The 13187-nt window shown below is 36.9% G+C and overlaps 1 protein-coding gene across 12 annotated transcripts in view; it reads left to right on the top strand.

Annotated features, from left to right (window-relative positions):
* EYA4 (EYA transcriptional coactivator and phosphatase 4) overlaps positions 1-13187 on the top strand; it is a 318581-nt gene that overhangs the window by 288429 nt on the left and 16965 nt on the right. For all 12 annotated transcript variants that reach the window (XM_064360664.1, XM_064360668.1, XM_064360665.1 and 9 more), the window contains one exon: positions 8215-8304. In XM_064360664.1, coding sequence (XP_064216734.1) covers positions 8215-8304 — 90 coding nt within the window. The remainder of the gene's footprint in view (positions 1-8214; positions 8305-13187) is intronic.

Genomic DNA, 13187 nt, shown 5'->3' with positions numbered 1-13187 from the left:
AAGTTCAAATTCTGCCTCTGCCTCCTGGTACCCTTGTGACCTTGAGTAGTTTATTTAGTATTTATGAGCCTCAGTTGCCTTGTATATAAAATGAGGAGAATAATAAAAGTAGTAATTTGATTCTGAGGGTTAAATGAGTTAATACATTAAAACTCACCACAGAATAAACATTCAGTAAGTGTAACCTATTTATTTAGTTTCAAGAAATCTAAAATACAGGAAACTGAATTTTTCTAAGGAAATTTGCATCTTATATTTGTATCTGTTGTTTTATTTCATAACAGGAGTCAGTCAGCTCAGTGTTGCAGAGAAGTAGCACTATGCCAGGTTGACTGGAGAGTGGTTTTGGATGTATTATATAAAAGGAATGATTACAGAATTTGCAAGTCTCAAAAAATGCATAATGTTTTTACTGGTTGCTTATCTTAAGTTTGATTGTGTGTGCATGTGTATGTATACAGTGTGTGCATAAATATCATATGTATATGGAAATAAAGCCAAATCAAAGACAGTGACATATCTCAAACTCTACCTTAGGGAATTTGGGAACCATTACTACCTATTGTCTCCCCTTTCAGAGCTTTGTGTTGGGTATATGTTTATTTTTGAGAATTTCTTTTAAAAATTAGATTGAATGGTTCAGTGTGATCTCATAAATAGCCAAATATTTTACTAACTTTTATTTAAGCCCATCTTTACTGAGTTATTGCTGGAATTACATTAGAAAAGGGGAACGATATTTAAAGGACATCACATTTATTAATTTGAAGCTAATATACCAGAGAGATTATGGTAACCTCTTAAAAACACATAGAGCAGCCTTCTGTAACCTGCCCTGAAGGTTTCAGTTCTTTTTATCTCAGTCGATGATCATTTAATCTCATATCTTGAAGAGATGTGGAATTAGATCATTAACTTACCTTAAGTATCATTTAATCTCATCAACCCTCTCCTAGGTCTCTCCTCCTGTAGCCGTCTCCTGACATGTCAATCACCTTTCTCCCTGAATTCCTGAGGAGCCTCATTAGGTGTGTTTATTTGCCCCTCTGCTCTACCACTTTTCTCTGGGCTCTGTGCTTTCTAGCTCATCCTCCCATGGTCAGTCTCACCAACAAGATATTTTTCTTTCCATCCAAGTGCCACATTACACCGTTTCTGTCTACTACCACTGTAATTCCCCTTGAAGTACATTTATTTCATTATTAGTTTAATACATTTGGATTCTCTTCTGATTGAAACTGTAGAAGCATCTAATGGTAGGTAAGTTGTGTGATGATCCCCTTCATCACACAATTTAAGCTTGATAGCATTAACTGCTGTTCAACTGCAAATACGTTGCTTACACTGAACACTTGAATTGTGAACAAAATCTTTTAATCCAAAATGTGCGAGCTTTCACCTTTACCAGCTCCCCAGCAGATAATTGGCTACATCAGTAAGAAAAAGACACCATCAGACATTTGGTCCTTGAAGTTAAGTCCACAGAATGATCTTTATGGAGGTGAAGGGTAGAAAAGGTGCTCTTCCTCATAAGCAACTCTAGAGAAGTCTAGTTCTCGAGAAATTATACTAAGCCACAGTTCTACTCAAGTCTGATCATCCTTTGGAAGCACCCCAAAGGGTGCTTTCCAAGAGACTTAACTCTTGGAAAGCCAGAAGGTCAGGCCAGCTTTGATTTTTCTTAACCATCCCAGTCTGTCATTATAAGAGCTCATAGACCAGTGTTGATTCAAAAATAACATATATATGAATCACATGATAATCTTGTTAAACTACTTGGCAAACTAGATCTGGGGAAGGGTCTACACGTGTGCCTTTGTAAGAGGCTCCCAGATGATGCCAATGGTGCTGGTCTGTAAACCACACTTCGAGTAGCAAGGTTGTCATCTGCTGACTCTTGATCTCATTTGTACGTTGGACTCACTGCAGAGCTTTAGCATGACTGATGGATGTGCCCACCTCAGAGAGTCTGATTTAATTGGTATGGCATATGGTCTGAGCAACAGTTGTTGTGAAAGCTCCACACGTGTTTCCCATGCATGATGGAGTTTGAGAACCCCTGTCTTAGATGTCATCCTGCCAGCTTGGAGTCCTCCTTGCCTACCACTGTAACCCCACTTTTCCATAACTCTTCTCTATCCTTACTCCATTATTTCTCCATCAGACTCACCTTGCAGAAAACTCCACTGACTGCCTGTACATCAACAGCTGAATGTGGCCACAAATCTCAAGTGAGTGCAAGCACTCATGGGGTGATGGACTCTTCCTATTGGAGGTTTTAAAGAGCTGAAGGGAGAGCAGGCATGCCTCTCCCAATTCTGTACAAACTTCCTCAGTTACTAGGTGGAAAAATGCAAACAAATGAATTCTGTCATCTTTGTGCCACCAAATCCGTGCCCACTACGTCTGTAGCCATAGTCTCTGCTGTGTCTTGCACCTCTCTTATGCCCTGGTTCCATGCCCCCTCCCCTCCCCAAGGAATCAACTCCTGAAAGGACTTCTTTCACTGAGCCACCAGTTTCTCATTCTCCTGGATTCTTCCCATCACCATCATATCTGTTGTCACATTCCTGTCATTAGAAAAGCTTCTTGAGCCCATTTTCCCCTCCAGTGACTACTCTTTCCAGCTTTGCCATAACATGATTCTTGCCAAGTCTGAGGAGCCACCTTGTTGCCAAATCAAGTGTTCCTTCTTGGTTTATCTTGCTGAGGCCTCTCACGTACATTCAGCGGAGCACTCTTGGATTCTTAAAATCCTTATTTCCCTCTTTGGGAGGCTGAGGCGGGCAGATCACAAGGTCAGGAGTTCGAGACCAACCTAGCTAAATGATGAAACCCCATCTCTACTAAAACTACAAAAATTAGCTGGGCGGAGGCTGCAGTGAGCCGAGATCATGCCATTGCACTCTAGCCTGGGTGACAGGGCAAGACTTCATCTCAAGAAAAAAGAAAAAAGAAAATCCTTGTTTCATTTCTCCTCCCTGGTCAGGGTCCCTCTGTCTCACACTGTTTCTCACACACAGACTCGTTCTCGCCTCCAGTCTCTATGTGTGTTCGCTATCATTGCACCTGTTCATGCCTAGCTCCCTCGCCCTTTTCAGGCCTCTGTTCCTCTCTCTGCCATTGCCTCCTGAAAGGGGCCTTCTCTGAATTTGCTTTAAATTAGCCCTCACCACTCATCCTCATCACTTCTGTATCTGCTTATCCTGGTTTTTCTGCCATAGTTTTATCACAACTTGAAATGCTTATATTCCCTTCTTTTCCTGTTTGTTTATCAGATAGCTTATCCAGTAATAATATAAACCTCATAAGGGTAGGAGCTTTGCTTTTTTGGTTATCTGCTTTCTGCTTGGAATTTGAACCTGTCTAATACATAATAGACACTTAACACATATGTGATGAATAAATGAATGTTCCTGAAACAATTCTCCATTTCCTTCTAAGAACTTGTAAGCCTGCTACCTATCTATCATAGACTAGTATCACAATTGTAAAATTTCCCTTCTGATATGTGACTGAATTTCATTTTATCTCTTATGATTTAAAGGGTATATGTTTTCTGAAAAATCCAGTAACTTTTTCCACCTTGGTTCATGGAGCTGGTCTGTCTTCTTTCTTCCGTGATAAACTCGCATGTCTTCCATCTTTGTGTGCACACGTCTACACATGTGCTATGGGTCCCAAAGGACTAACTGTTCCAAGAGCTTGATGTCTTTAAAAAAAAGTCCTTAGTTTCTTTAAAAATACATAATTGTTGCCTCTCCAGAGATATTTTTACAGTGTGTCCCTAGAGGAGGAATTCCAGCTGATGGCCCAATGCAGGGCAGAGGCCCATAGACAGACAGTCTGGCTCCAATTTATGCTCTGTGTTCACATGGCTAATAGGCGTTAGTGTTTTGATTTAGAGAAGTGCTGTGCTTGATCCTGCCTTGGTTATACACTGGTAACATCTGGCTTAGAACTACACATTTAAAGGCCAAGAGCTATTTATTTTCTTCATCTTCCTCCTTCTCTCTCTCTCTCTCTCTCTCTCTCTCTCTCTGTCTGTCTCTCACTCTCTCTCTGTATTCAGTAAAATGTCTGGGGAACAGTTTCAGTGTTTTGATAGAACAGTACACAGAATAAATTGGCAATAGTTCAATTTGCCCCCTATTAAACTCTGTTGTAGATACTTTGAACGTATTGGAACTGTTATAATATGTATAATATATATCAGAGCTTCCACAAAACCCTGTTAGTGTCTTTATTATCCCACTTTTTTCCTATATCCAAGTTTTTGCTATCACTTGATTTTAGACCCTAAACTCAACACTCACTACAGTTAAATGCAAAAAAAAAAAAAAAAAAAGGAGCTGTTGATTCATAAGGTGCCCATAATTCTACAAACATCCAATGAAAATGAGCAAACATCTCTGTATAAAACTTGGGTTCAATCCAGATGTGTGTTTCATTCTCAAATGCCTGATAAAACAGTGGAATTGCAGGCGCTGGCAGCTCCTTCACAGCAGTTTGGCAAGATGGAGGGTGCCCAGCATACAGAGACATTGCTAAGGCTACACCCACCAAGTGTCCAGTCATCTTTCTTGGATTCTTAGATCTGTGAGTCTTTTAGCTGGAAAAATGCAGTGCTATAATCTGCTCACTTAGAATTAGCTGTCCCAGTGACTTAGTAAGCTGGAAAAAAACAAAAAGTAAAATTAGATATTTGAAAGTAAGCCCTCCCCAGACATTCTCTTAGAAACAAGATCACCACCTCTTACAGGCATGGTTTTCCTTGGCTTATGGCATGACTATCCCTAGCCCATCTGTGCCAAGCCTTTGGCATGGCTGACGAAACATCTCTCTTTCAACAGGCCTTGCTCTCTGGAAACCTTAGTAAAATACAGCTAGTTCACACTCTAGCAAACCACAAACCTAAACTTTCCCAGTTACAAATGATATTTTGCCAAAATGCTTACTAAGTCCTGGCTCACATAGAGTGTGTGATGTGGAATCACCACAGCTTGAAAAACAAATGACCAGCCCTCCCAGTGCCGTGGGGTTGCATTCCAGTGGAGTGCTCAACTGCAGTTTTTATCACACCACATGCCATGCTTGCTTGCTGGCAGATGCTTGCATTTTTTTTTTTTTAAATTATCCTTGTTTGCATGCTTATCAGATGTACAAAATGCATTCTTCATGGATTTTCCTATCACTGTTTGAGTAGCACAGAGAGTTACGTACTTCAGAAGCATGGAATTGATCAAAGTAACAATCAAAAGGAACAGTATGTTTTCTCCCGTCCCCGTAAATCTGATCTGTAAATGCAAAGAATGTAAAGAATGAACATAAGAAATTAAATAATTGTATTTAAAACTTAAAAAGAAAAATTGGCAAATTATAGGATAAGAGCCTAACCAACCTGGTCTCCAGAAGGAAAACCTTTTAAACCACATGTTTCTGAACTCCTATCTGAAATATCTATCTTTAGGGCAGTAATCATCAGAAACATAACAGAGTAGTGTGGAGCTCAGTTTTATTGTCTTGCATCAGTGAACATTCCTCAAAAGCATAGAGCGTCACTAATGGAATTATATGTTTTCATGCTATAATTACATTTGATTTTTCCTGATATTTCTGTAGACTTCGTTCATGGTTCCATGACTAGGCAGAATAGTTTCATAGAATGTCTTCAGCCCATTTAATGCCTAGGTCCCTGCAACCTCGCCAGAAAGATAGACTAATAATAGGAGTTTTTCAACCAAAAAAGACAAAGTGTATTTTTTCAATTTACACAACCTTTAGAGCTTTTATTTCAACAAAAATATGATCAACAAAAAAGAAGAAAAAAGAATTTTATACTTGAAGGGAACAGAGCAAGAGAGCCTTCTGAACTCTGAAATCCACTGAGATACAAACTGACACACACATGAAAAAATATATATATACGCATATGTAAATATATATATCTATATATATTTATAATATATAAATATATAAATAATACAAATATTTATAAAATAAATATATATATAAATATATGTATATAATTTTTTTTGAGGTACAGTTTTACTGTTACCTAGGCTGGACTTCAGTGGTATGATCTTGGCTCACTGCAACCTCCGCCTCCTGGGTTCAAGCGATTCTCCTGCCTCAGCATCCTGAGTAGCAGGGATTACTGGCACACCCCACTATGTCCAGCTAATTTTTATATTTTTAGTAGAAATGGAGTTTTATTGTGTTGGCCAGGCCGGTCTCAAACTCCTGACCTCAAATGATCTGCCTACCTCAGCCTCCCAAAGTGCTGGGATTACAGGGGTGAGCCACCGTGCCCGGCCTACTTATCAATAATTTTACTCTTGTTTTGAATGAGTGTTTGTTGGGTAAAACAGAACTAATGATTTGATATTTGGGTATATAGTCCCAAATGGTTCTGTCTCTGGAATACAGATGGATCTAGCAGCACAGTCAAGCCACTGGATGACAAAATACCAGGATGCCATCAAGTATATGAAGAGTCAGCATCCATTTCTGAAAAATGAGAATCTCTGGCTATGAAATCCATATAAATCTCCAAATGAGGAGATGTAAACAATTAGAAAATTATGCTGAAATCCAGCGCATTATTATCTTATCTCTGTCTTCCCTCATATCAAGTCTTAGTTTAGCTCTCATACCTCAATGATCCCTTAGCACTCAATCCCTTTTCCTTAGCATATAATTCCTATTCTCCAGGTTTTAATGACTACAGAACACAGGACGACATCTCAAATGTGTTTACATTTTAGGGCTTCCCCCTCAAAACATGATGAAAGGAAATATAGGAATAAAATGGGTTATTGTAGTAGAGGTGTGGAATGAAGGGTGGTTTCTCCTTGCAAATGGAATCAGTTCAGAGTGTAGATGGCTACTGCTTGTCCTGACCTGGGTTGCATGTTCTTATCATAAATTGAGTAAAGTTAGCATCACATTTCCCCAAGTTTAGATACATTTCTTGAAATGCCATTTATTGGAACGTTGAAAACACAATTTCACTTCTCTTTTCTCAAATCCCTGCAGTCTGGCTCCTGGCCCAGCCACTCAACCCAAATCACCCTCTGAGGTCTTCCAAAATAACTTCTTAGCCAAAACCAATAGTATCCTTCTAGACTTGTCAGCTTTATTCAAAACCTTATTCTTCTCCCTGCTAATACCCATCTGGTCTCAAATTCTAAGGGTTTGTCCCTTCCAGGTTTTTTCTTTTCCATATCTTCAGAGTTGTACCTATTAGCAGATTTTCTTTAGACATCATTCCAACTTTGATAATTTTAAATACAATGTTTGAGCATGAATTATTTCCCTATTCCAATCCCTGTCCCTAAATGCTCCTTACCTTTTAGTCTTATATCTCTTGATGCCAGACCTTCAGCTGCAGTTAATTATGGTAAAGTAACAACTCTGGTCTTAATTTTCAACTCCTTGCTGCTGTTTAATATCATGGTTTCTGTAAACAAAAACTGAGTCATTTTAACTCTTCACTGACCCCTTCACCTTCATTAAACTTCCCAAAGCATACTACCTGGATTACAGTTACAGAACTAATGTTCTTTTAGCTATTCTCACCCTTCCCTTCTTAAGCTTTACCCAAATGCAGATTAGGCCAAACTCTACATATGTTTGGATAGGGAGATTCCTCTTACCCTGTTGATAAAAATGCAATTAAAAATTAAGTGGTGGTTGCACCATCCTCTGCCAGCTCTTCCTGTTCCACCACCAGATAACATTCTCAAGTCCTACAAATACCCAGTTGACCTATTTTTCTCTATCTTTTAATTCCCATTACTTTTCATTGTTCTTAAAAAGACATCCTTTCTTCTTTTTAGAAGTTTGCTCTATTCTTCAGCACCCCATCCAAATATCTTTCTCCAGACTACTTTCCATAGATTATACGTAAACTGGGTCATATGAACTAGCTGGCTCCCTTCCTCCTTCTCTCCTAAACATACAGCTTCACCTGAAAAAGTATGCTGAGTCATCTTTACATATGTCTAAATTGCCAGGTGTGTCTGTGCATTTGGTACGTCTGAAACTTCTGGAAAGTCACCTTTTCGGATAACTGATAAATTTTTTGAATCTTCAGTAAAAACCCATGCAGTCTCCTCCCTCTTCCACCACAGCAGTATGTGCTTAAAATATTTTTAATAATAAGTGTGTGTACTGAAATTGTACCTCATTATGTGTACATTTTCTTTACAGGATCCCCCCATGGCTGTAACCCTTGGACTCCGCATGGAAGAAATGATTTTTAATCTTGCTGATACTCATTTGTTTTTTAATGATTTAGAGGTAAGAATTTTACAAGTTACGAATAGTTGTGTCCAACACCAGACCTCTTAGATGGTTTCTGTATCTGCAGATAATCTCAAGAAAACAGAAATATAAAAATTTAGCTCAAGAGAAGCATAAGGTTCTTATCAAGAGGAAAAATTGTATATACAAATAAAAGCAGAAAGTTAATTTGTGTTCATGAATAATACATATGTAGAACAAAAATATCTTTGAAGAGGAGATTGTTAGCTTTGCTGTCCTTACTGTCCACAGCTGTACATGACTTGGTTCTTTCAGACATAACCCCCTTGGCACCTTTGGAATCAGCATTAGCTCTTCCAGATTATTAACCAGGAACTATTTAGGTTAATCTCTAAACAATATTCACAAGCACTATTCATGGTGATAGTATGGATCATTAATTTTATGGATAATCTGAAGCCTAACTTCAGATAACATTATCATTCCCCATTTCTTTCCCTTCTGGATAAAACAGTGCTAGAACTATTTAAGCACATTTGATGCATTTAAGCACATTTATTTTTTCATTTTTAAATTTATGTTTCCATTTTCAACCTCAAATGGCAAGACAGTGTCTAAATGGCAAATAAAAGGAAGAGAAAATAAAAACAACGGCAAAATGAAAGGGTCCAAGGAAAAATGGCCTCAGAGTTATTGAATATGTACTCCAATAAGTGATGCCATCTGTGTGCTAATGACCTAGGTTATTAGACATTCAGATGGTAGAATTTGAAATAACTAAGTAGTTCAGGTTCTTGACAGAAGTACTTCTCAGTCGAGCATAACTTTGCTAAAATAGAAATTTCCCTTTCATTTTTTTCAGATGACATGTTTAAATTTATTTTTTATCTCTTAGTTTCACAATGAAATAAAAGTTTTCATCTGTAATTATATTACAAATTGAGAGGGAGATTATACTACTGAAACCTTGTTCAACATATTTTATGTTGGACTTTCCATTAATTACTTAACAATGTGTTGAAGTAAATGTGTTTATCATATTATTTATGCAGGGGAGAAACTGTGCAGTCCACAGCATACAAATCACATCCAAAGTTACCTGCTATCTAAATGGTAGAACTGGAATTTGAAGCAGATTTGCCTGGCTCCAGAGCACATACTTCTGAACCATCCTATGCTGAAAATTTTTCAAGTGTGTGAGAAAGAAAAGCCAAGTTATTGAGTGACTTAAATAAGTTTTTTTTTTTTAGTGACAAGGTCTTAAGTCCGGTTTTAGTTACATTTGAGACATGAGAATAAAAATGGGTGATTCAGTACATCCCATCAATGTGTGTGCTGAAAATCTGTGTAAAAGCATTTTGCTGTTGTTTTTGTTTTTCTATAAAGCGAGTCAGTGTTTTTACTGAATAATACAATTACTATCTGTTAAAAGAGGCATTCTTTTTTATTCTACAGTGGACAGTATGAAAGATCAGTATTACTAGGCAAGGTTTCCAGTTTTACATAACAAATAATAATCATCTCTCTAAAACCTGACTTAAATATTGGTCCTGCTACTTATTAACACAGAATGATTTTATGTATACCTGATAATAACAAACACATTTAATCTTTCCAGAACTTGAATTTTTAACATACAGTGATAACTTTTGGGGTTAGTTTTTCTGGTGATCAGTATGGATGAGTTTTATTCTAAAGAGAATCCTAATATTATTAGTCCTTTCAAAGATGTAAAAAGAGAAAAGAAATTTTCCGTGGTTGTATTCAACTTTTATAGTGCTTAGTTCATTTGGTTAATTATTTTTTTTACTAGAAATAAGTGGAATGAATGAACTTTTAGCTTTTTTAGTGGCACATTAGAAGCCAGATGAAATAAATTTACTACCTAACTTTTAAACAAACACTAAAGTGAGAAGGTGAAAGTAGCATATAACAAATTTGTAACTAATTTTAGCAAGTTTGAAATGAATATTGGTATATCAAAAACATGTTATAGTCAGGTATTGTACTTAAAGACTTTTATTTTAGTTCAGGTACTATGTTATACATATTTCAAAAATATCTGGCAGGATCTTTGGTGGAAGTCCTTCCTGAGAAAATACTGGTATTGACCTTCTCTTCTCTGAGTAGACAGCTCTTTAGTTGTGTTTTAGAATGTGGTAAGAATTTCATTTGACCCAAACCCTAGAACTTAGCTATTCAACAATACTGCACTTAATAGATAAAATAATTGAGTTCAGTTATTTGACTGAACTCTCATTATACATGCATGACACAGAGCTGCTTGCACGTCCAGATGAAGTACCCAAGGAAATACAAATGTTTATTTCTGACTTGAGTAAACAAGCACTAAAACTAATAAAGTCAAAACAAAAGCTTTCAAAAAGCATTCGGTACAGTTATCATAGCACCCTATCCTTCTACATTTGACTTTGAAAGGCAGCTTTACTTTCACACAATTTTTTATTTCAATAAATCTCTTATAACCAAAAGTTTTCTTGGGCTCCATAACTAGAATTAAATGATTTCTACTACTGACAAAAAGAATTATTCAAGAGAGTAACTCTATCATTAACTTATTACATTGTCATTGTTGTTGTTGAATATTTAAACTCTCAGGGTGCTTTTTTAAAAAAATCTATACATCTAATTTGACACTCATATCTTTAAGTAGATACTGCAGCATGTATAGTAGCAGCTGTTCCTTACATAATTCCTTAAAAGATACAAATTTAAATCCTCCTAACAGACATTTTACTGCATCCCGCCCAACTGCAGAGAAGGCAAATGCTCAATCTACCCTCCCCACACAGAAGAGAATCCTGTGTGTTTAATAAAGTGCTATTTCAGTTAGAATAACCTCCAGCAAAGAAGTCTCCAGGAAGTTTGAGATGGCAAAAGTGAGAAAAGACTGCTGTGAATAATAACTGATAAATATCAGTGACAACTTTCTTGTCACCGTGTAAGACAAAATTAAAGTATTTTAGGTTAGCTCTAGAATATTTTCAAATGTTTGAGTTCTACTAAAATTTGTTAAAGCCAAAACATTACAATGTTTTTTCAGTATTTTACTTTTTGATCAAAATGTTTCTTACAAAGTTCCTCAGAGTGAAAAATAATTAAAGAACAATTATTTAGCTTTTTCTAAAAATGTAAATAATGGAAGTTCAGGCTTCTTTCACTGGACTGTAATCCTCCGGCAACCGTCCAGAGTCAACAGGCATAGTTAACTAGGCATAAATTTAAAGAGAAGTTAAATTTGGAAAAACCTCAAACATAACTTCAAAAATGGAGTTTATGGTCCAATAAGTGTGATATACTGTTGTCCTCAGGAGTAAAAGGTAAGTTTTTGGACAACGTATATACAAATTGATCATGTGAGTTAATACTTAATGTCAGAGGAATTTCTCTAAAAATTACGATGAGAGGGTATAGAAATAACTTCTGATTGCCAGGGAAATTTACAAGGATTCCCCCAGTTTTAAAAATATAATTAATTTAGTATAAAAGAGAGACACAGAAATTATTTACATGAGGAAAGATTTCAGAACTTCAATGGAATGGGCAACTTTGTGCAATATTTCAATAGTGATTTATTTCAGTCTACGGACTTACCCAGTATGTCATCATCTCTAAATAAGAAATAGTTCCATCATTTAGAACTACTTTTGTGCCTCCATAATGTGGGAGAGAAACTTTGTTTCTGACTTTTATGCTAACTGGTAAAATCTCTCCACTCTTTTCCTTAAAGCCCAGTCCAGCAATTACTGTGCTTGCTTGGAATATGTTTACTGGGTGTTTGCAGGGAGCATCATGCTGCCTTTGGTTACAGTTTGGACTGCACTCCTTTCAGCCAATACTCAGTCAAAGAGGGGAAGACATTTTCTAAATACCTATCCACCAGGCCATGCCTGGGGCAGTCTCTGCACTCTTCTCTCTCCCTCCCCTCCACTCTTGATATGAATACCGTTTTACTCTCCTTACTCATTTAGAATGTTTTTATTTTATATCATCATAACATTGTGTTAGAAAATTTAAATGATTGTGTAATCCTATAAAGAATTAGCCTTTGTCTAGTATTGTCCCATTTATTTAAGAATTGTGGAGTGATTATTCTATGCCACATGTTCCTTAAATAGGAATATGACCTGATAAACCAAATGCCACACTCCAGGGCACTTCCAGTCAGATTAAATTTTGGGTCCCTTACATATAGATGGAGATTTATTCAAAACTTATTAAACCTATAATTTCTGTAAATTATGTGAACTTTTAACCTACCTGGATTTTCAAGTTACATACCCAAAAGGTACTGATTGGGCTAGTCACTGAGTTTTTTTGTTGTTGTTTTGTTTTGTTTTGTTTTTGAGACATAGTTTCACTCTTCTTGTCCAGGCTGGAGTGCCATGGCATGATCTCGGCTCACCGCAACCTCTGCCTTCCGGGATTAAGCAATTCTCCTGCCTCAGCATCCCGAGTAGCTGGGATTACAGGCATGCGCCACCACGCCTGGCTAACTTTTGTATTTTTAGTAGAGATGGGGTTTCTCCATGTTGGTCAGGCTGGTCTTGAACTCCTGACGTCAAGTGATCCGCCCGCCTCGGCCTCCCAAAGTGCTGGGATTACAGCCACCATGAGCCACCATGCCCAGCCCTGAGTTTTACATTTTAAAGGAAGCCTGAGTCAGCTCTACCACCTTTAAAGGGGAACAGGATTAAATGCTTTCTGTGTAGAAATCTGGAGACTAGATATTAAATATTTGACTGCCAGATACTTTCAAGCTCAATAATGAATATAAATACTAACTGAAAAACCTTTGTTTAGTATGGTGTATTTTCAAATTTAAAGACTTTTTAAAAATTAATTTTAAATGCTAAGCACTATGTTTATAGTCAGAATCTGTAAGTATGAGTAAAATA

Source organism: Aotus nancymaae, unplaced genomic scaffold (assembly GCF_030222135.1).
Source record: "Aotus nancymaae isolate 86718 unplaced genomic scaffold, 86718_ANA_hifiasm-v0.15.2.pri h1tg000040l, whole genome shotgun sequence".
NCBI classification, from domain to species: Eukaryota; Metazoa; Chordata; class Mammalia; order Primates; family Aotidae; genus Aotus; species Aotus nancymaae.
This window is presented reverse-complemented; position numbering and strand designations above follow the sequence as displayed.